The following is a 24,926-nucleotide window of genomic DNA, read 5'->3' on the forward strand; positions in this document are numbered from 1 at the left end:
TTCCCCCAAGTCCTGTTGATTTCACCCCCAAATGTCACTCAGCTCATCGGCCTTTGCACACCCCACCTGCATCCCTTCCGCCCTCACGCTGAGTAGCTTCTGCCCTGTTTCCCTAACAGCAGCGCCTGTGCGCTCACTCCAGTGTGTCCCCCACCAGCAGCGGCGGGGGTATTACAGAAAGGCAGATGTGATCATGTCACTCTCCTACCTGAAACCCCTTCGTGGCTTCTCATGGCTCCTGGAATAAAGCCAATTCCCCTCCGTGGGCCTGCCAGCTCTCGTCCTGCCTCCCACTTCCTGCAATTCTGTTGATTGCTGGGTGGGATGGGAATCCATCCTGGGCTCAGGAAGGGATCAGGGGAGGGAAAGCATAGCTATGCGGCTTTGGCAGGGTGACGGGGACAGCACAGCCCTTGCTCTGGCGTCGGATGGTCCAGGCTAGAGTCTGAGCTGGCCGAGGGCTGAGTAATGCTTCCAACAACCTATTCATAGAGGTAGCATTTTCAAAACCTCCTCCTTTCCCTCCTGCAGGCTCCTTTGTGTGGCTGCCAGGGAGGTGTGCAGGGCAGGTGTCTGAGTACAAACCCCAGTTCTTAAAATGCTCAGGGCTAACCTGATTTGGTCTTGTTACCTCTCTGGTTTCAACTTGACCATGCTCACCTCTCATCCTTTCTGTACGGCTACGCTGGCTTCCCTGCCACTCCTCAGCGTCTGCAGGTACACTGGACTTACAGGCTCCACTGGAACCCTCTCCCCCAGACAGTCCGCCACCTGCGCTCTCCTCTCCTCCAGGTGTCTGCTCAAAGGTCCCTTCTCAGGGGGCTCACCTGGCCTCCCAGCCTACAGTCACGCCCCACCCTACACACTTCCTATCCCTTCCCCTTGCTCTATTTTTCTGTTTAGCACTTAGCACCGCGTAACAGACAATATATTCTACTTATTTCTCTTGTTGATTGTCCGTCCGCCCAGACTAGGATGTCAGCCTCATGAGGGCAGAGATGTTGTCAGCTTTTTCATTTCTGGATCTCCAGCATCTAGAATAATACCTGCCACATAAATATGTCTTACAGAAATAAATAGACTTTTTCTTTTCTGCCCTCACTGGGTTGTGGGCTGCATGCTAAGCATATCTCTTCAAAGCTAGAGATCTGTCTCAGACCTTTTTGTAGCTACCTCTTTCTCACCTGACCCACATCCAGTGCTGCATGGTGGTCCCTCCCCCTCACTGTTGGCTCTCATAATACTCATTACTGAATCCTCAGGACTGGATCACATTTCTGGGGTCTTTCTGGGATAAACCAAGTGCCTGAACACTGACGGTCATCATTAACTGATGCTGATATTCATTTATAATTATAGTTATTATCTGACATGTAAGGGTCCATTCTGCTCTGCAGTTCTGGCTGTAACTGCTGGACTTCTGGGGACGGAGTTGACATGGGCTGCGTGGGCCCATTTTCACAGAGGCTGCCCCTGGGAGCACAGGTATGCAGGCTTTTGGCAAGTGGCAGAGCCCCTCAACAATTTTCTCCCTTTCCACTGGCTCTCACTCAAATTGTTTAAGAGCAGAAACGCTGGAAGGGGTTCCTGTGTTGTCTGGAAGAGTTGTTCTAGTGGTTCTTCTAGCCTGGGGCCTGTCCAGGTGAGTTAGGGCAGTGTAACCAAGAGATTGAAAATAGATAAGAGGGTTAGTGGAGCCTCCACCCTCAGCTGTGGCTAAGAACCACGCCTTCCTTGAAGCGTCCTGAGGAGTCTCTAACCCCTGCCCTCAAGCCTCCACTGTGCCATGTGCCAGCTCTCTTCAGGTGACTCTGCCCCGGCCTTCCCCATGGACTTCCCAGGACTGGTGCTCAGAGCCCCTCAGAACTCACCCTGCCCCAGCCCCCAGACCCTGCCAGGCCTTACCTGAGCCCCTGCTGGTCACTGCTCCCTGACACATCTGACACCTTGGTGTTTCCAGGTCTTTGCTTGGGTGGTGGCAATGCCACCACTCACAGCAGGGCACAGGAGGTCTCTCAGAGATGCCAGCCACATCTTCTTAATAGTCCTGTGACCCCTGGACAGGAGACCCTGACAGCTGGGACCACACAACCTGAGTGTCAGCCTGGATGCTGCCTTTCTACTCAAATCATTCTAGTGATTCCTCCAGCCAGGAAAACCTAGAGGTCAGTATCAGTCAACTGATTTTCAGTCAAACACAAAAATCTGCTGGGCAGGAGCAGGCAGTGAGAGGGTCGGGCGGGAACGACCCTTGAGAGAACTTGGGGTACCAGCACAGACAGCCTTCACAGCCCGTGTAGTGCCCCTCCCCAGGACTGCTCACTCTTGCCCCTTCCATCTGTCTGTCTGCATCAGAGCAAGCAGAGGAGTGGACATCAGCTCTCAGGTATACTGCTTCTCTCGGGCAGACTGGATATAAATCTTATCAGGGTTGGACCAAAGAGAAGGCCCTTGCTGCCCCAGAACACAGCAGCTTCCAGGCAAGCATTAACCAGCCTTGCATTCAGAGATGCAGCACTTTTCCCCCACTGTGCCAACTTTGGTTCATCCAAAATGCAATAATGGAGACAAAAAACAAGGAAATGAATTAGAAGAGTGACAAAATACCCATTTTTCCTCTTTTTCCATTTGCTCCTTTTTCGCCTTTTGGGCCCTGGGGACCAGGCCGTCCATCTGATCCGTTGTGTCCTGGTAACCCACCAATTCCTGGAGGTCCTGCATCAAAACACGGGAAATGGGAACATTTAAAAAAATCTTAACAGAAGTTAACATGACTTCCTTTAGACAGTGAAACTGGCCAGGCATTGACGCCTCTTCCAGATCTTCTCCTGCTTCTTCTTTTCCTTCTCTACCTTCCCTGCCCCCGCCTGAAGCAGTGACAGGTGGGGAATGGTGACAGCAAGTTCTCAAGTGGGAGGGAACAGGAGAGCTGGTGATTGGGGCAGAGAGGAGGGGGACACAGTGATAGTCAAGGCTGCCTTCAGACTCTTCTTCCTTCCCTGCCTCAGTCCCTTATGAGTGATCCTGGGGGGCCAGCCACCCATATCCTTCCCATGAACTTGGAAAATCCATGGGCTCTTACCTGCTGGGCCAGGTGGTCCTACAACAGAAAAAGAAATTTAGATGATAAACCACAGATGGAAGAAAGTGAAGCCAACACCACAACCCAAAAAACAAAGAGCACCTTCCCCCTCTTAAAACGTACTAATCATCTATGGGCCCTAAGGAACCACCTCATGCCTTTTATTTAGAACTCAGTATATTTGCCCAAAGATTCTTAAAAACAATTCAACAAAGACCCGTTTGCCAATCAAAACCACTTTTGCTGAAGTTCCAATGGACTAAGAATAATTTCTAAGTGGCTTCACTATAGACTCATAAATCAGTCATCTCTCAAGCAATCAATGTAATTAAATGAGGTTTGGTGACAATGTGGGTGGGCACTAGTGAAGCCCTGGCACAGGTAGGTGTCAGGAAGTGCTGCTTTTGCATGGCTGAGATCCAGGTGTCCCAGGAGCAGCCCCAAACACGCTCATCCAGCCAGCCTGTCTCTTCTAGGCCACCAAGGGGAATTGAGAGCAGAAGCTGGTTTGCTTGGTCTCTATTTTGTTGCATAAAATAGCCTGAGAAAACTCGAGGGCCCAGATCAGGTAACAGATACGTTTCTTAGTGTGTAATTACCCAAGGATCTAAGGGGTTCACGTGAATAATTTACACATAATCTAACACAATAATTTTGCTTCCACAAATAGTCTTAGTGTCAATTATTCCATTTAAGCACTCGGACAAGCCAGTGAGGTCGCAACATGAACAGTTGAGGGTCTTTTGTTTCTCCGGAACACATATAACAATCACCAATATTGGAGTGGGTAGGTCTTTCTAAAGATCCAAGCCTGTGACTCTTCAGAAAACCACCATTTATACTGATGAACCTAGTGGCAGGGCAGGAATAAAAATGCAGATGTAGAGAATGGACTTGAGGACACTATGGGGGAAGGGTAAGCTGGGACGAAGTGAGAGAGTAGCACTGACATATATACACTACTAAATGTAAAATAGATAGCTAGAGGGAAGCAGCTGCATAGCACAGGGAGATCAGCTCGGTACTTTGTGACCACCTAGAGGGGTGGGATAGGGAGGGTGGGAGGGAGGGAGACGCAAGAGGGAGGAGATATGGAGGTATATGTATACATACAGCTGATTCACTTTGTTGTACAGCAGAAACTAACACACACAACATTGAATAGCAGTTATACTCCAATAAGAATATATATATATACACATATATATCTATGTGTGTATGTATATATATATATATATATATAAAAGAAAACCACCATTTACTAAGCACTTCTGTGTGCACCAAAATCTTCCCATAAGTAGAAATCTTGATCCTTGTGTCTGCTGTGTTTGCAACCTATCTGAGGAAGGTGAATACTTTGAAACCACAATGAGATGAGGGAGCTACAGAGAAGCAAACCCCTACAGAGGTACCGGGGAAGTCTGGGCACATGGCAGTCAGAGAAGGCCCTCAGAGAGAGTGAGCCTTGAGCTGTGGCTCTGAAGACACAGTGGCCTGAGATGGCTGCAGGGGTGAGGGCTGGGCATCCCATGCAGGAGACCAGCTGGAGAAAAGGTACAGGGGTGGGAGCTTGCGTGATTCAGGGTGAGAGAAAGGAGGAAGAATGGCTCAGCTGGAGTGTGTAGAGATGAGGCTGAAGTGTATACTTGGCAGAGGGATGTGGGGCAGCAGCACTTAAAGACCAAGTGGAGGGGTGTAGACGGTATGTGCAAGGCAGTGCGGAGCTACAGTAGATTCTTAAGCAGCGGGGGATGACACTGATATCTGCGTGTGTTTGATATCCTCTCCGCAGATGGATGTGGAATAGAACTAGGGAATGAGATGAGAGAGAGAAAGAGACAGGGAAGGAAGGGGGTGGGGCAGGGAGAAAATATCCAGAGGATCTTTGTAGTTAAAGTTTGGGACAAGGTTGTAGATAAATGCGGTTGGTGACTGTAGAGTTCTAGAGGGAGCTAGACATTCGAGAGGTATTTCAGCAGAAGAATGGGCAGGACATGTCCATGTCTGATTGGGTAGGAGACAGCTGAGGAGGCCTCTCAGACGACTGAGCCTGGATACTGATGAGCCTATTTGACAGACATGAAAACTTTTGGAAGAATAAGTGTTTGAAGGTATGCTTTCAATACATACAGTCCTATGTTGGGCAAAAATGATTTGCTGAAAACGGCACAGCATTTTCTAGGGTCAGTGTAGCCTGTAGTCAGTGTGGTCAGTTTACCGCCAGATGGCACACACATGCCCTGGTAAGGAGGTGATATGGCCCTTTGAGAGCTGTCAGAAGAAATCAATCAATCGTCAGTCCCGACTGCAGATGGAGCCAAATTCAGATGTGCAGATTGGTAGAAAAAGGTAAACAAGCAAGAATCAACTGTATATAGTAGGTTTCAAGAGTTCTCAGGGAGGGATAAATTGGGAGATTGGGACTGACAATATACACACTACTATATATAAAATAGATAACTAATAAGAAACTGCTGTAGAGCACAGGGAACTCTACTCAATACTCTGTAATGATCTATATGGGAATAGAATCTAAAAACGAGTGGATATATGTATATGCATAACTGATTTACTTTGCTGTACAGCAGAAACTAACACAACATTGTAAATCAACTATACTCCAATAAAAATTAATTTAAAAAAAAGAGGACAGTCCAATAACCATTTCCATGCAGTGGAGTATTGGAGAGAGGGCCTGGCTGGAGCTGTATACTTAGGACACATTAGTTATGGCCAAGGGTATCACTATGATGAAGTGTTTAGATTAGGGTTTCTTGACACTGACTGACCTGAGATCCTTGATACCCTATGGCTACAGTTTTTACACATTTGAGGCCACAAAATCAACTAGAATGCTTGTAAAAATGCAGATACCTAGGCCCCATCTGGAGATTCTGATTTGGTTTGGATTTAGAGTAAGGCCCAGGAACTGGCATTTTTACCAAGCACCATGGGATGCAGTTGGTCCTGGGTCCCCTCGACCTGATGTGAAAAATTTCTGGGAAAAGAGTCAGTCACTCTCCTTAAAGGGGTTCCTGACCTTAGAAATATTGGGAGCTACTAGCCTTCAGGTAAGAGTGAAATGTCTGAGCCAAATTTGGGGATGTAGAGAGGGGGACATACCCCATCTGGAGGGAGGCAGGTGATAGAAGAAGCACCAGGAAAGAGAGAGTGATCTGAAGATGGAGGAGGGAAGCCAGCAGGTCTCATGCCTTGAAGCTAGAGAATTTCAGAAGAGAAAGGATGACAAATGGTTCCAAAGAGCTCAGGAGCAGAGTGCTACAGTGATGATGACTGTCCCAATATCCTGGGACGCCAACTGAGCTGCTCACGGCCCCTTACACCCAGAAGAAGCCCCAAATATAAGTCATTATAATAATGTCAAATGTCAAATGTGTGCCTACTAGCTATTTAGCAAACCATCTTTCAGAATTTTTTTTAGCTCCTGACCCTTCTCCTCTTCTGGAATAACAGACCCTCTAGGAACACGTGTGGGCAGCCACATTCATGTTAACACTGTACGCAGGGCTGTTTCCTGGGCCTGCCAGCAGTGCAGCTACACAGGACTCCACGCTAAGAAGGGAGCTCCCTGCTTGGGTTTAAATGCTCTGCAGTTGCCGTTTGGACATTCTTAACCATTTTTTCTTTGAATTTGTGCTTTGTAAGTGAAGTCTGATGGGACAGTGGAGCACGGCCCAGGGGCTTTGAGTCTTGGTTGGTATGTGGCCCTGCCTCCTATCTCCTCCCTGCCTCCCTAGGACAGATTTTCCACTGCCTGCTCCTGTGCCCCTTGACGTGTCCTCCCCACTCCCTGCCCCATCAGTGTCTGCTGCCACCTGCCACCCCAGTGGGGGCCCAGGCTCGAGTGCAGGGGAGGCTAGCGTTGGGTGTGTGCCCTGCACGCTTTTGTCCCAGGGAGCCCCTATGCCTGTGAGGGTCTGTACTCATGCGGTGAGTAGCCCATGCCTCAAGGAGTACAACATTAAGTAGCAAATAAAAAGCCCCACCATGGCAGGTCAAGAGAGGTTGTGGACGACAGGAAAAAGCCTTTTTCCTGCTTCATGAACAAGGGACCCTGCATTTTCATTTTGCACTGGGCCCTGCAAATGGTTGGGTGATTACCCCACCCAACACTCCTAGCTGGAGTTGATTAGAATTGGGTAGATGCATGGTAGGAGCTGAACCACTTAGATTTTTTTCTCCTTGCAGTCTAAAGTTGACCCACAATGTCCTTACTTATGTAAAGTAGAGGTCTGTGGACGGCCATGCACAGTGAAAACTGTCAGTCTGCAGAGAGAAGAAAATGAAGGAGAGAGAAGCAGAGATGAGGGACTGGGTGTCTGCTAGAGAGTCAGAAAGGCTGAGAGAGGAGCTGTGTGGGTTCCCAGTGGCTTTCCAGTTCCTGGCTCCAGCTCCCTGGGTCAGGCTGCTCCCACTGCCCTCCTGGTCTGTCTGTGAGATACCCTTCTGTCTCATGAGGCAAGCTTTGTTTTCACCAGACTGGGTTTCATTGTCATCTTCCTGGACCCACAGACAGACTGCGTTTCCCTGCCTTCCTTCCATGGTGGGGGTGGGGAAGTGAAATACCTCCAGGCCTGACCTTTTAAAGCACCCAATGGGTGCCATCCTTTGTTCTCCTCTCTTCCCTTGGGAGTGACCTTGGTGCCTGGTGCTCAGATGATGGAGCTACAAGACAGCAGCACTTGGATCTCTGAGTCCCCAGAACTGCCTAGGAGAGTCACCCAAATTTCGCTGGACTTTGTGCAGTGGGAAATAAGCCTTTGCTATGTTAAGCCGCTGAGATTTTAAGGTTTAATTTTTACCAGAGCATGACCAAACCTAGCTTGACAAATACATCCCTCTTTCTTTTTAATAATTTACAATCTCTCACCCACTTTTCCTCAGATAAGCTCTAATGGGTCCCTGCTACAAGCAAACAGTAGAATCTTAATCGAGACAGGATATATAGGCACCAGAGTTATGGGGAGTGAACAATAAAGAAGTGTAAGTCTCACTTCCTGTCTTCAAGGGCAGGCGCTGACCAGTGGCTAACGCTACAGGCTTCTGAAAAACCTGACTCCTTGGATCCTCCCACCACAGCCATTCCAAGTCATAGGAGAAGATGTTTATCTCTAATTTCCATTTAGTAGCCTCCCTTTTCACCCTGGATTGGTGTCAGAACTGATGTTGCCTGACCCAAGTGACCTGCTTAGCACATCAATGACCACAGAGGAAGTGGCTACACATTTCCCAAAGCCTTGCTGGTAGAGGAAAATAAGAAGCCAAAAAATCCAAATAGATTTATCATTGCAACAAAAAGAATAAAACACATAGGCATAAACCTACCTAAGGGCACAAAAGACCTATATGCATAAAACTATAAGACACTGATGAAAGAAATTAAAGATGATACAAACAGATGGAGAGATATACCATGTTCTTGGATTGAAGAATCAACATTGTGAAAATGAATCTACTACCCAAAGCAATCTACAGATTCAATGCAAACCCTATCAGACTACCAATGGCATTTTTCACAGAACTAGAACAAGAAATTTCACAGTTTGTATGGAAACACAAAAGACTCTGAATAGCCAAAGCAATCTTGAGAATGAAAAACAGAGCTGGAGGAATCAGGCTCCCTGACTTCAGACTATACTACAAAGCTACAGTAATCAAGACAATATGGTACTGGCACAAAAACAGAAAGATAGATCAATGGAACAGGATAGAAAGCCCAGAGATAAACCCACGCACATATGGTCACCTTATCTTTGATAAAGGAGGCAATAATAAACAATGGAGAAAATACAGCCTCTTCAATAAGTAGTGCTGGGTAAACTAGACAGCTACATGTAAAAGAATTAAATTAGAACACTTCCTAACACCATACACAAAAATAAACTCAAAATGGATTAGAGACCTAAATGTAAGGCCAGACACTATCAAACTCTTAGAGGAAAACATAGGCAGAACATGCTATGACATAAATCATAGCAAGGTCCTTTTTGACCCACCTCCTAGAGAAATGGAAATAAAAACAAAAACAAATGAGACCTAATGAAACCTAAAAGCTTTTTCACAGTGAAGGAAAACATAAACAAGATGAAAAGACAACCCTAGAATGGGAGAAAATATTTGCAGATGAAGCAACTGACAAAGGATTAATCTCCAAAATATACAAGCAACTCATGCAACTCAATGTCAAGAAAACGAACAACCCAATCCAAAAATGGGTGGAAGACCTAAACAGACATTTCTCCAAAGAAGATATACAGATTGCCAACAAACATGTGAAAGGATGCTCAACATCATTAATCATTAAAGAAATGCAAATCACAACCACAATGAGGTGTCACCTCACACCAGTCAGAATGGCCATCACCAAAAATCTACAAACAATAAATGCTGGAGAGGGTGTGGAGAAAAGGGAACCCTCTTACACTGTTGGTGGGAATGTAAATTGATACAGCCACTATGGATAACAGTATGGAGGTTCCTTAAAAAACTAAAAATAGAACTACCATAAGACCCAGCAATACCCTGAGAAAACCAAAATTCAAAAAGAGTCATGTACCACAATGTTCACTGCAGCACTATTTACAGTAGTCAGGACATGGAAGCAACCTAAGTGTCCAATTGACAGATGAATGGATAAAAAAGATGTGGCATATATATACAATGGAATATTACTCAGCCATAAAAAGAAACGAAATTGAGTTATTTGTAGTGAGGTGGAAGGACCTACAGTCTGTCATACAGAGTGAAGTAAGTCAGAAAGAGAAAAACAAATATTGTATGCTAACACACATATATGGAATCTAAAAAAAAAAAAAAAAAGGTTCTGAAGAACCTAGGGGCAGGACAGGAATAAAGATGCAGACGTAGAGAATGGACTTGAGGACAAGGGGAGGGGGAAGGGTAAGCTGGGATGAAGTGAGAGAGTGGCATGGACATATATACACTACCAAATGTAAAATAGCTAGCTAGTGGGAAGCAGCTGCATAGCACAGGGAGATTAGCTCAGTGCTTTGTGACCACCTAGGAGGGTGAGATAGGGAGGGTGGGAGGGAAACGCAAGAGGGAGGAGATATGGGGATATATGTATACATATAACTGATTTGTTATACAGCAGAAACTAACACAACATTGTAAAGCAATTATACTCCAATAAAGATGTTAAAAAAAGTTAAATTATTAAAAAAGAAAAAGGAGACATGTACCACAGTGTTCATTGCAGCTCTATTTACAATAACCAGGACATGGAAGCAACCTAAGAGTCCATTGACAGATGAATGGATAAAGAAGATGTGGCATATATATACAATGGAATATTACTCAGCCACAAAAAGAAGTGAAATTGAGTTATTTGTAGTGAGGTGGATGTGCCTAGAGTCTGCCATATAGAGTGAAGTTAAGTCAGAAAGAAAAACAAATAACCGTATGCTAACACATATATATGGAATCTAAAAAAAAATGGTTCTGACGAACCTAGGGGCAGGACAGAAATAAAGTTGTAGACGTAGAGAATGGACTTGAGGACATGGGGAGGGGGAAGGGCAAGCTGGGACGAAGTAACCGAGTAGCACTGACATATATACACAACCAAGTGTAAAATAGATAGCTAGTTGGAAGCAGCTGCAAAGCACAGGGAGATCAATTCGGTGCTTTGTGACCACCTAGAGGGGTGGGATAGGGAGGATGGGAGGGAGACGCAACAGGGAGAATATATGGGGATATATGTATACGTATAGCTGATGCACTTTGTTATACAGCAGAAACTAACACAACATTGTAAAGCAATTATACTCCAATAATGATGTTAAAAAAAAAAAGAAAAGAAAGTAAGGCCTGGTTCTGCTGCCAAAGGAAGAGCTAGTGAAAGATGCAACTTCATAAACCTGATATTTCCAGGCCTGGAACACCTCCGAGGTCTGTAGTCTTGACTCTTTCCTACTCCTGCTCCCAGCAAGGACTCCCTGGGGCTCAGGATTCATGAGAGCCACAGCTTCAGTGCCAGAGAGGAGCTCTGGCCAGAGTGGGGGTGATCCCCTCTTTCCCTTGGGAGGCAGGCATGCTTGCCTTTCCTTACGGGATGGCCTGACAGGGTCCAAGCCCGAATCCACATTTGGAGCCCGAATCCACCAACACTAAAACAACTTGCTAGTTTGCTCAGTGAGGCCAGTTGAGTGAGAACATCATCAGCTACACTAGCTGTTCTGAGAATGGCCTATCCATTTGTTTACCAAGGGTTGAACTGTCTACAGATTTGAGGCCTCAGTTCCCACCCTCTGTGTTGCTGGTCCATCCTCTGCAACCACCCCTGCTGCCAGCTGTTCTGCCAGTCCCAGGGCACCTGACATGGGAAAGTATGTATCTTTCCTCACATGCCCCCATTAAACTGAAGCTTTGGTCCAATCTCATTTATTTGGTGCATTTCAACTTTGGATTATGACCATGGCAACCTTAAAAATGAGTACAGTAGGGATGGCAAATACGTTTTTTTGTTTTTAATTTCATTTTTTTTTGCCATGTTGGGTCTTAGTTGCGGCACGCAAGCTCTTTGTTGCGGTGCATGGGCTTCTCTCTAGTTGTGGCGTGTGGGTTTTCTCTCTCTAGTTGTGGCGTGCGGGTTTTCTCTTCTTTAGCTGTGGCATGCAGGCTCCAGGGCGTGTGGGCTCTGTAGTCGTGGCGGGTGGGTTCCAGAGTGCGTAGGCTCTGTAGTTTGCAGCACGCAGGCTCTCTAGTTGAGGCGTGTGAGCTCAGTAGTTGTGGTGCGTGGACTTCGTTGCCCCGTGGCATCTTAGTTCCCTGACCAGGAATCGAACCCGTGTCCCCTGCATTGGAAGGCGGATTCTTTACCACTGGACCACGAGGGAAGTTCCAGCAAATAGCTTTTATTTCAAGTGGAATTCTAATCAATTAGTACAACTTTCTGCAACACCAGAAAAGAATGACCTGAGACCTGAGGCCATGCTTGGCAGCAACTGTGATCCACTATTGATGTCTGCCTGGAAATAGGATAAGAAGTGTTATCACTGGGTTGGAGTCTTGTGGCTGCAAGGAGAATGGGCACTGTGGATTTCAAGCAACTCTGTTGCAACAAGCAGTTCAGCAATATTATGGTTTAGAGATTTTCCAACAAGCCCCTACGTGGAGGCCACTGGAGGTGAAGAATTACCCAAGACCTGCCTTCTTCAAGATATCTGCTCTTCCAGCAGATATGCTTCTGGGGTCCCAAGGAAACCTGGGCTCAGGGGTAAGATGCATCCAGAAAACCACATGTCATTTGACAAACTCTGCACTAGCAAAAACCCCAGACTACTCTAGCTAGTGAAGTGCCCTCACTATTCACCTGAGAGGTCACCAGATGCACAAAACTACACGGCATCTGTCTTTGTCCCCAGAGCAACCACAGCTGAGTCCTGGGAAAGGGACAGGAATGGGGTTTCATGGTCACAGCTGGACTAGCCTCAAGTCACATGCACCTGCTTTTTTAAAGATGAATCCAGTGTGGAGCTACATCTTGTTCTCAGGCCCCAAGCCCAGGGTCTGCCCTGGCAATCCTTCCTGAAGGCATTTTCTGGGAGTTCTGGACCAAGGCTCTCTGCCCCTCTCCCCGAAGTTCCCCAATTCAGTCCTGGGTCCTGTCATCTCCCCGCCCCCAATCCAGGCAGCTTGGCCTATCCCTAGGTACCTCCTTGCCTTTCAACTTGCACTTTTCACACCTAAGTTTTAATTGAAGGGCTTTCTGTGTAAAAGGAGGCCCAATTTCAAGCTATCATGAAAAATGAAGGGGCTGGCATTTGAAAAGCATTTTTAGGTGCCAAAGAATAACCTCCTCAACCCATTTCCAGCATAGATGCGATCCCGCCAGTCTCTCCTAAGTGGTCTCAATAGCTCCAGCCCACATTCACTGAACAGCTTGGCTCTCATTCTATCACTATAAAATTCAGAAAGAAAGAGGCTTTTCCTGTGCCTCTCAACAGGGCTTTTGTGCCTGTAATTCCATCCATTTGAGCATTTCTCTAGCGCTCATTACTATCACACACGGGAACGCTGAAAAGGGACTCCCGGAGATGGAAGAAAGGTGCTTAAGCCACAAGGGTTTCAGAATAAAGGATCAAGCTGTTCTGAAGATATTTAATTTTCTGTGAGGGCTGAAATGTGACTTGAGTAACTCAATTAGCATTTTCTAAGAAGCCACAGGATTATGGCTTTTCTCTCTGAGGCTAAACTAAGCGAACAAGAGTCAGACCTGGACACAGAGTTCCTCAGAGAAGCATCTTTCTTACCAGCCCACCACTCCTATTAATCACTTACATAAATCACAGGTTTCGTCATTCAACAGACTCAACCAGAGTTGAGCTCCTATACACAGCAGGTAACGAGAGGTACTGGGGAGAATATTGCAGAAGAGGTTTCTTACAACTGCACACACACTGTGCACTGTGAAGTGACCAGGACCTCCCCAGAGCCTGGGGCCATAGACTGAGGAGATCCAACACAAGCTTCAGATGGCTTCAAAGTCTTGTGGTTATCTTTAAAGTCCATGAGAGCTGTGCATTTACTCCATAAAAGGATTTTTTCTTTCTTTTTTAAATTGAAGTAGAGTTGACCTACAATATTATATTAGTTTCAGGTACACTACATAGTGATTCAACATTTATATACATTATAAATTGATCACCATAAGTCTAGTAATTTGTCACAGTACAAAGTTACTGCAATAATATTGACTATATTCCCTATGCTGGACACTACATCCCCATGACTCATTTATTTTATAACTGGAAGTTTGTACCCCTTAATCTCCCTCACTTATTTCACTTACCCCCTAACCCCCCTTTCCTCCCTGTTTGTTCTCTATATCTGTGAGTCTGTTTCTGTTTTATGTTTGTTCATTTGTTTTGTTTTCTAGTTTCCACATATAAGTGAAATCATACAATATTTGTCTTTCTCTGTCAGACTTATTTCACTTAGCATATTACCCTCTAGGTCCATCCATTTTGCCGCAAATGGCAAAATCTCATTCTTTTTTTTTTTTTTTTTTTTGTGGTACGCTGGCCTCTTTTTTTTTTTTGTGGTACGCTTGTGGTACGCTGTGTGTTGTGGCCTCTCCTGTTGCGGAGCACAGGCTCAGGACGCGCAGGCTCATCGGCCATGGCTCACGGGCCCAGCCGCTCCGCGGCATGTGGGATCTTCCCAGACCGGGGCACGAACCCGTGTCTCCTGCATCGGCAGGCGGACTCTCAACCACTGAGCCACCAGGGAAGCCCTCATTCTTTTTTAGTGGCTGAGTAGTATTCCATTGTATATATATACCACATCTTCTTTAGCCATTCATCTATCAATGGGCACTTAGGTTGCTTTCATATTTTGGATATTGTAAATAATGCTGCAATGAACATAGGGGTTCCTTCTGGCTATGAAGTTTCTGCTGAAAAATCAGCTGATAGTCTTATGGGGGGTTCCCTGTACATAACTAGTTTTTTTATTGCTGCTTATAAGATTCTTTAACTTTTGACATTTTAATTATAATGTGTCTTGGTGTGGGCCTCTTTGGGTTCATCTTTCTGGGGATTCCCTGTGCCTCCTGGACTTGGATGTCTATTTCCTTTGCCAAGTTAGGGAAGTTTTCAGATATTATTTCTTCAAGTAGGCTTTCTGTCCCTTTCTCTCTCTCTCTCTTCTTCCTATGGGACCCCTGTAATTCAAATGTTTGCTTGACCCAGAGGTCCCTTAAATTATCTCATTGTTTAAAATTCTTTTTCTTTTCATTGTTTTGATTAGGTGATTTTCACTATTCTGTCTTCCAGATTGCTGATCTGTTCTGCATCCTCTAATCTGTTATTGATTCATTCTAGTGTATTTTTCATTTCAATTATTGTATCCTTCAGTTCTGATTGGTTCTTTTTTATATTTTCTTTCTCTTTGTTGAAATTCTCACTGAGTTCATCCATTGTTCTCTAGAGTCAGTGGGTATCTTTATGACTATTACTCTGAGCTCTTTATCTTATAAATTGCTTATCTCTGTTTAATTTAGTTCCTTTTCTGATGTTTTGTCTTGTTTTTCATTTGGAAGGTATTCCTTTGTCTCTTTATTTTGCCTAACTCTCTGTGTTTGTTTCTATGTATTAGGGATGTTGGCTAAATCTCCTAGTCTTGCAAGAGTGGCCTTATGTGAAAGGTGTCCTGTGGGGCTCAGTGGTGCAATCCCCCCTGGTCACCAGAGCACTGCTGTGGGCATGCTGATGCACGGGACTGGCCTCAGTGCAACTGACTTCGAGGCCAGTCTGGGACTATTGTGGGTGCTCTGTGGTACGGGGCTGGCCCCCTGGAGTGGGAGCCACTTTGGAGGGATGCTGGTGCCAGCCAGGGCTGCCCAGCGGTTGGGGCAGGGCAGAAAGTGTTTTGGAGGGACCAGCTGGAGTGGGTCCTCAGGGAAAAGTCAGGGTGGGGCACACAGTGTTAGTCAGGTTGATGGACAGTGACAGAAATGGTGCCTGCCAGTGCTTCCATCCCCAGAACCCTGCCCCTCCAGCACACGGCTTAAAATTCATCAGTGAGTCTCCTTCTCATGTGACCCAAAGCACTTTCAAGCTGCTGCCTCTGTGCTGGGAGTCAGAGTGAATGAATGTGTGTGAAAGCCCCTCAGGAGAGTCTCAGTCTCCCACAGCCCTTCCACTCGCCTAAACGTAAACCTTACTGGTTTGCAAAGCCAGGCATTATGGGGGCTTGTCTTCCCAGTACAGATCTCCCAGGCTGGGGAGCCTGATGTGGGGCTTGTAGCCCTTGCTCCTCAGGGGGAATCTCTGTGGCTGTGACATCCCTCCTGTGTGTGGGTTGCTGCACTGGGGGTGTGGGTTGGACTAGACTGTGTCTCTGTCACTCCTGCCTGTCTCACTGCGTCCTTTGCTTTCTATTCTTAGTTTAGAAAATCTGTTCTGCTAGTCTTCAGGTGGTTCTCAGAGATAGTTGTTCTATAAGTAATTGTAGTTTCGGTGTGTCTTTGGGAGGGAGTGAGCTCAGGGTCTTCCCACTCTGCCCTCTGGATGTGGACCTCTCCATAATACACATTTAATGCAAAAATAATTTCCCTCTGTTTCCTCAGAATGCTACACCCCCTTCTCAGAGGCAGGAAATGCAGTGTCTGAAATTAGGCACCATAGGCCCATCCTTGGGCCTGGTTAGTGCCTGGCTGGGGCAGAGGGTGATGAATTGGGTGACTGGCATCAGCACAAGGTACCACACATTTCTAATTACCCAAGATCAAGTTATTTTCCATGGCCATATTGAAAATATTATTTTTCATAATTACATTATAATTGGTTTTTAGCCCAGTAAAAACATATGGTAAAAGCAAACCAACACGTATTTTCATAACCTAAAGAGTTCCTAGGTATTCATTCTGTCCCTGGCCCATTGGCCAGCAAAGGTGCTCCCCACATGAGCTTCTGAAGGGCAGGAGGCAGGCGTCCCTGCCCTGAGACAAGAGGCTGGTCTCTCTCAGACTCTGGAATAATCACATCAAGACCATTCCCCTGGGACTTCCCTGGCGGTCCAGTGGTTAAGACTGTGCTTCCACTGCAGGGGGTGTGGGTTCAATCTCTGGTCAGGGAACTAAGACCTTGAGCAGCCAAAAGAAAACAAGACAAAAGACCACTGTGCTCTTCCCCTGCCCCATCCACCAGCCATTCCAGGTCCTAAGGCTTGATGTGCCTTGAGGTTAATTCCCTCCCTCCTTTCTACTTGTCCTTGATTCACTGCGTGGAGCAGGACAGAGTATGACCAACCTCCAGTCCCACCCAGCACATAGTAGGCACCACACAAAGCACTCTTCATAAAAAGTATTTTCTTAACTAATTAGCGGTTTGCATCTAGAGCTTCCCATTCAAGCTGTATGTATGATATAGGGGAATAATTACTTCTGGTAAGAGCTCTCTACTATTTAGCAAGGTCTTTTTCCTTTCTTTTCCCCTTTAAAAAACTAATGGAAATAAGGAAAACATCAATGGCCTCAGTTCAGGGTACCACAATATTTCTAATTACCCAAGACCTAGTTATTTTCCATGGCTGTATTTCTGTGGCAATACCAAAAATATTATTATTTTTCAAAATTATATTACTATTGATTTTCAGCCCATTGAAAACATCTGGTATACAAGTAAACCAACATATATTTTTATAACCTAAGGAGTTCCTAGGTGTTCATTCTGCCCCAGCCCTTTGGCCAGCATATGTGTTTCCCACATAAGCTGCTCTTGGTCAGTGCTCGGCCAGCCTACCTGTCAGGCAGATACCCCTGGTGCTGTTGCACAGGTCCACCATCACTCGGATCTGCAGGAAGAGAGAACCATTAATAGCGGTATGGTAGGCAGTGGACCCTGAACTTGCCCTTTATTCAGACAAGCAGAAAGCAATGATAAAAATTAACAAAATAACTTCAGGAGAATATGTAGAAGTCTGAGGAAAAGTTAACCTAAAACTGAAAAGAAACCCTTAAAAGATCTAAAGATTTTTTTTATATCTGCAGCTCATCTATCAACATTGTCAACAGAATCTCCTTGATTTCTACCAAACTCTGAGAAAGCCGAGGATGGGGAAGGAATCACCAAATCTACAGCCAGGCTGGCCCCCACAGTGTCTGAAGGGCTCAATCTGAATAAAGAGGGCTGGTGAGCTTAGCAGTCAGAAGCAAACACTTAACAATCTGAGTGAGTACGGGTGAGGTACTTAACTCCTTGACACTTTGGTGTCCTCTGAAATTGTAGATTATATGAGTAGCTGTCTTGAGGGTTAGGCAGCTCCATGTCTGGCATGTGGAAACTGCCCTTAGAGGAGTGATTCTCATGCCATGTGGACACTGCCTACTTGCCACTGGATGGCCACCTGGAATACATGGTCACTGCACTGTGGTACCATCCTTACACCTGGTTCTCACACACCACTTTACACTCCTCCCCCCATGCATTTTCCACGCTGCTGCTAATGAGCTTCACAAAACCCAAATCTGATCAGGTCAGTCCTGCTTCAAACACTTTTGTGACTCCTTGCTGCTCTGAAGATACAGCAAAATTCCTCCTTCTCCGGCCTCAGCTCACACCATTCCCCCCTCCCTTTCTGTTCTATAGTTCTACTCTGCCTCAGTTTGCTCATCTGTAAAATGGGGATATTTGTAGTACTTACATCTTAGGATTGTTGTGAAGCTTTAGTGGAGTTATATGTGAAGCTCTTAGAACAGTGCCTGGCATGTAGGAAGCACACACAAAAGTGTTTTCTGTTTTGTGGAGGCAGCAGAGAGTGCAGATAGAGGCATGAATCCTGAAGTCAAACTGCTTGTGTTCTAATCATGGCTTTGCCATTCACAAGCAGTGTGACCTTGGGAAAATTACTTAACCTCTCTGTGCTGCAGTGTCCTTGTCTGTAAATGGAGTTAACAGTACCTACCTTACTTAAAGCATGGTTATGTGGATAAATGAGTGAATACATGCAATACTCTTACAACAGGGCCCGGCATATGATAAGCAAACTCTATTTATGCTACTCTTTTGATGGTTCCTTGGATATGCCTGGAATGACTTAGTTAATTTATCAATTTACCATCCAAGAATTTAAAATTTATACATAGAGCAATTTTTAGACCCAAATAATGTGGCATTTCAAAACTGTGGGAAGAAACATTATTAGTTGGGAAATGGAGTTGAGACAGCTGGATAGAAATGTGCGGAAAAATTAAAAAGATGGATCCCTATTGCACTCCTTACACTAAACAAGTTAAGTGAGCCCCATTAATCAAAAAATTCAAAGTTAAAAACAAACTAGTGAAAATACTGAAGGAAACCTTGGGAAAAATATTTATAATGGTATTAGAGTAGGAAAGACTTTTCTAAGAAAGAAACAACCCTCATGCTATATATAGGAAAAATGTGATAAATTCAACTGTCTAATAATTAAAAATTTCTGCAAGAGGTAAAATATTACAAACAATAACAAAGGAGAAACACAAACTTAGAAAAATAATTGCAAAGGGCTTGTATATAAAGAGCTGTTACAAAGCAATAAGTAAAGGGAAAAAAACAAAAACAAAGGAAAATGGGCATTGGAACCAGGCAGAAAGTTCAAAGAAAAAAAATAGTGCCTTATCTTCACTTACAGTTGAAGAAAAACATCAAATAATGAAATACTATTTTTACTTCTTAGGTTTGCTAATAAAAAGAATAACAGAGCACTTCTCACAAGGGTGTCAGGAAAGTAGCACTCTCATATTGTGTTGATGGAAATGTAAAGGGATACTGCCTCTTTGGATGGCATTTTGACAATATCTACTAAAATTTAAATGGATCTACATTTTGACTCATCAATTACACTTTGAGATTTATTCTACAGATACACTCATATATGCATGAGAAGATGTAAGTACAAAGATGGTTGTTGCAAAAATGTGGGCAAAAGCAAAAACTAGAAACAACCTAAATAAGTATCAGTGAGGTCTGGTTAGAGAAATTGTAGCATATTCACATAAGGAAATACTGTGAAAAAGAGTAAATTTAAATCCATAAAGCTGATATTGAAAGATCTCCAAGATAAACGAAAAAATACAAGGTACAGAACAGTATGTATAGTGTCCTTTCATTTATATAAAAAAAGTAGTACATACGAAAATGCTACTTTATGCTTCTCTCTTGCTGCTTTCCAGATTCTCTCTTTGTCTTTGACTTTCTAGAATATTTCTGGAGAGAAACCTAAGAAGGAGAACTGAAACCTAAAAACTCCTCCTCAAGTAAGGAGCAGTAGAGAGCCAGGGTCAGAGGGAGCTATACTAAGCATGATTGGCCCTTCTGTTTTATTCAAAATTTTCGCTGATTTCTCTCTCAATTAAACTCTTTGTAAAAAGAACATGTTTTGGTTTGAAGGGAAAATTTGTTTTGTCTTCTACCTAGGTTTATTTTGTTTGCTAGGAGATCCAGAGGGAAACTTGTACGGTATTTACTTTTTGTGAAGTGTGTCAGCAGGTGCTTACTAACTGCTTTAGAAATTTATTGTGAAATATATCATACATGTCACAAAAATATGAAAGGTGTGCCAACAGTTTAAAGATGAATAATAAAACAAACATGTATACACCACCTTCAGCTAAGCAAGGCTTTAGAGCATCCCAGGTGCCCCTCAGAAAACACACCCTTCCCTCCCAGACACAACCACTCCCTGAGCTGAAGTATATTGGGCCATGAAACTCTCCCTTTTGTACAGATAGCAACAGAGAGGCTTAGCGAGGTGAGGTCATTTATTCGGTCACACAGCTTGCTCTTGGAAAAGACAGGCTCAGCTCCAGGTTTCCTGATTCCAGGTTTACTGCACTTTCTATTATGGCTCTGATGAGTATCTTAACGTAACCAGAAGAAATTTCGATACACAGTGTTTAGTCACGCTCATAAATTAATGCAATCAGCTGCACTACAAAATTTATTATCTTAAAAAATGTATAATTGTCCATTGAGAGGACCATTAGAGGCTTCACAATGCTTCATCTGTTGCCTGGGGGATCACAGCAGAAGGAGTAGTTAGAAACAACAGAAGCATCAATAGGGAAAATTAACCTTTCTCTCTTTTATGCTCATCACTGGTCTGCAGTTGGCACAGCTTCTATAAAAAATGATGAAGAAGGAGTTTTCATTCCCTGATCTTTTGGCTTCATTTATATGCTAAAAGTTAATTTAGATAAATTGTGTTAATCTTCACTCGGGAATATTCTTTTAACAAACATGGTCTATATAAGATTGTACCAAGGTAAAACATGGTATGAAAAGGTATGGCCATAAGAAAATCAGAAACTTTTTTTTTTTCCTGATAATAATGATTAAGAGTTTGGAAGAAAATAAGAAAAGTCAAAATTGAAAGTCACAAAATCTAGCTTGTCAAATTAAGGAGTCACATTTGGTATACAAGGCTTCCTAGATCTTGATTTAGGATTTGAGAACGGTGAAGCTGGAAGAGGTCTTAGAGCTCATTGTCCTGGGGGTGTCAGGCAGGACCCATCCAGGAGGTGGCCCTGCCCCTTGTCGAGGCCATCTCCCCCTGCTCTCCCCCATTGTTCTGCTCCAATCACACTGGCCATCATCACTGGTCTTTGCCATGCCTTATAAGGCATGGGGACTTGTTTTCAGCTTTGACAACATATGGCAGCAATGGGAGAAAAGACAGCCAAAATGGGTCCCATTAGTGGCCTGACCAGACCTTCCAGTTTTCTCTCTGGATACAGAACTGGTCTCACTGGATCAGTAGGACTCATGGGATCTTAGGAAATTCATGGGCAAGGAAGGGGCCCCTGAAGAAAAGTAATGGACTTCTTGCTAATCTGGCATCAGATGGCTTGAGCTGGATCTAATTCAAACTAAAAATAGATGGGACTAATTTGGCAGCCTCTATGAGAAAGAAAATGCTATGAACTGGGAATCTCACTTGCAGGAAGCTTATACAAGGATATCTGGGCAAGAATGCTTATTGCAACATTGTGATGGCAAAGGCATGCAAAAAATCTAAATGTTCACCAGTAAGGCACTTGTTAAACAGATGAGAAAGAATGAAGTAGATCTATATGTACTAATCTGGAAAGATGGCCTTGGCATACTGTTAAGTGATAAAAGCAAGGTGCAGCCCAAGCCATATAACACAATACAACTTTTTGGTTGAAAAAGAATATTTAGATATGTCTGGATAAGCACAGAGAAAAGTTGGAAGGCTCATGAACCAAACCATTAACAGATTTTTTTTCTCCTGGAGACTGAGACCAGGAGATAAAAGGGGGATTTTCATTTCTTAGTTTGTATTGTTTTAAAAGATATGTTGGGATTATGGGTGAATTTTACTTTGCTATGCTTTTAATAATTCAGAGAGAGAGAAGAGAGCATGCAAGCATTATATGAAGCCAAAAGATGGGTCTAATGATCCAGCTTTCCCGGGAATCCAAATATCATGCCTTCACAATAACCCCCATCACTTGGAATAACCTGGACAGATCTCTGTTGCTTCTAGACAAATGGACATAGAATGAACTAGAACAGCTGTCTAGTGAGTTTCAAATTGTTCATTAGTCATAAGATTTTTCTTTTTCCCACATAAATTGCCAACCCTCCAAATAAAAAAACAAATAGAATGAAGCTAGTCTGGGTTAACTTATCTGTAAAATGAGAGGGTTGGACTAGATAGATGATTTCAAACTCTGCTCCCAGGAGGAATCAGGGGAGGAAGTGGGGAGGGACACCTGGAGACCTGGAGTCAGGGGAGGAGGGATAAGAAAGCTGAGGTCCAAAGAAAGCAAGTGAAGTAGCTGGCCCAGCCTCCCCTAGCTGGTTCCAGAATAGAGTCCTGTTTTTCCTCCGCATCTACTTTTTCATTCCATTTAGCCTTTGCAAAAGGAATTGTCTGAAATTCAACAGGAAATGCAAATTTTTGCTTTAGTTTACTTTGAATGTGAATAAGATATTAGATTTTTACCAGTTGATTATGCATCAACTTCAAGAAATCTCTTCTGTGCAAAAGAGAAAGGTTTAATCAAAAGTGTTTCTCATCAGAATGAATAGAGCTAAATGCCGTGTGCTGCCACTGATCATCAGAACACAAAACCTCAGGTGGTTGGCTGGCCTCCCTCTTGAACTCCCTTCCTCTCACCTTTTACTCTCAGGACTGATTCACGAAAAAGTAAGGGAGCAAACCTGCCTGTCATCACCAGTTTATGTATTGCTAAAATAATGTGTCCTGTCATGGCTCCTCTGAAGTTCCCCAAGTACAGGTTCTGGTTTGCTGGGGGGAACAATGTTTAAATTCCAAGTCACCTTTCAGATCTGACCTGTTTTGTAACTTAAATTCCATTTTCTTAGACAACTGAATACCCTTTATGGTGCTCCTTAATTATGCAAATTGCTGTTATTTTGTGTACACAAATGATCCTTTAGAAAACATTGAGCTATGAATGTGGTGGCCCAGCTGCTGCAGGTTTAGACCACAGGTATTGGCGGAAGCCCTCATGGGGTCTGAAGCTGCGGTGAGCTACCCTGGACTCATCCCTCTGAAAGGCAGGAATTCACACTGGGACCAAGACGTGGTGATGACAATCTGCAAACCCCAACAGGAAGGTGGGGTTTGCTATGTACGGGGTGAAATACTGAGTCACGACCTTCTTCCTGCAGCTTCACAGGAAGATCAGCCAAAGGTCTAGGCATTTGTCGCAAGTGAACAAACCCTGGCCATCCCACACTAATGGCCTGGGGCCGAGTGCTCTTGTCAGTTGAAACTGGTATCCTCGGAGCCCAGCTAAATCCTAACGAGTCTTCCCCAAAGACACCCATTCCCACTAACTGCCCCCTTTACAGCCCAGCAGCATCACCACATGGCTGCTTGTTGGCACGCTCTGCCATGTTTTTCGGGCTCCTCAACCAGATAGGCTCCTATTGGTAGAGACGTACTCTTCCTGTACACCGCATTCACTCATCTGGTCCCTTTGCCAGCATTAGAATGGCATTGAGCACATAGTAGATATTCAATAAATACTTCATTATTGACTACTCAATCAATTGGGAGGGGAATGTGCTCTTCAACCAAAGATATTATTCCTTTTTTCACCAGCAGTATATGGGAACCGAACATCTAGCATGTGGTTACCTGTTTCTCTTTGTGCCCGTTTGCTTAAGATAAACTTTTTGGCAAACACTCCACTAATCCTTAGAAAATAGGAGCTTGGAGATGCTAGGGTTATCCTATAGGGTCCCTGATACATGGCTAACAGAAAATAACAGAAACACTTCATGCTGTCTTGAGTAGAAATACCTGGTTAGGGCTGAGTTGGCCAGGTAGAGACTGGGGTGCTGAATGAAAAGGAGTCTCAAACATCAATGAAAATGCAATGCCATAGGGAAAACATGGTATTCCCCAGCTCTTCCTGCTTTGCTAAGTAGATCAGAATGGAGTTGAAGACCAGCCTGCCCTCCAAGGAGCAGGGGTCTCAGACTACTTGTCCCTAAGGCATTTATTTTCCTGAGTAGCTTACAAGGGCTGAACTGAATTGCTAGTGACGGTGCGGCCTCCCATTGCCCTCTTTCTCACCCTGCCTCAGTAATTGCCTGGATTCTCTAATAAAATGCTGAACAAACAGTTAACATGTATTGCTTTAGAGTCCACCCACAGCCTTGGCCAGCCCTCTTGCACACAAAGGCTGGGGAGTCACAGAAGTTGAAGCAGCTCAGGCTGGGCCCAGGCCTCCTCAGCAATCCCAGTTGGAAGGGGCAGTTCCAGCAAATGCCCTCACCCAGTGTCTCCGGCAAGATTACTTTCAGCTCAGATCAGGGCCTGGGGAACAGCCCTGTGACATTTATTAACCCTGGGGACACCTAAAAATGCATGACAGAAGTCCCTGAAGGAGCAATTCCTTCCCCGGCTGTGCTTGGAGGCCTTCTTTAGGTCTGACCTGATGGGGGAGATGAGTGACTTGCTTCTTGTTGGCTGAGCAGGATCCCCTACTAGCTCCCCAGCCCCTTGACAAAACAGGACTCATGGCAATACTTACCCCAGGGAGTGGCTGTGAGGAGTAAATAAAGGAGTCCTTATAAAAACAGCTTTTTGGTGTTCGTACTAGTGTTACATAAACATGATTTCTCATGATTTGAATGTAAATCAGCTGATCCTGCTTTTTAAAAAATCGTCAATTCATACTATTTTAATCAAAGCCTGATTACTAGCTTCGAAATGTAAAACAGAGTAGGATTTATAGAAATAGCCAGATATAAATTGATAATTGCCCTAACCCATTAAATATAAGCCTCGATTGGTATTATAACTCTCTTCCTAA

At 44.4% G+C, this 24,926-nt stretch overlaps 1 protein-coding gene across 1 annotated transcript in view; it reads right to left on the reverse strand.

Annotated features, from left to right (window-relative positions):
- The window catches only part of GLDN (gliomedin), a 68,648-nt gene that overhangs the window by 21,280 nt on the left and 22,442 nt on the right, over positions 1-24,926 (reverse strand). Inside the window, exons 2-4 of the mRNA XM_030851479.2 lie at positions 17,371-17,422; positions 3,083-3,100; positions 2,608-2,715 (exon numbers count right to left, since the gene is read on the reverse strand). Of these exons, the coding sequence (XP_030707339.1) occupies positions 2,608-2,715; positions 3,083-3,100; positions 17,371-17,422 (178 nt within the window). The remainder of the gene's footprint in view (positions 1-2,607; positions 2,716-3,082; positions 3,101-17,370; positions 17,423-24,926) is intronic.

Source organism: Globicephala melas, chromosome 2, assembly GCF_963455315.2.
Source record: "Globicephala melas chromosome 2, mGloMel1.2, whole genome shotgun sequence".
Lineage (NCBI taxonomy): Eukaryota > Metazoa > Chordata > Mammalia > Artiodactyla > Delphinidae > Globicephala > Globicephala melas.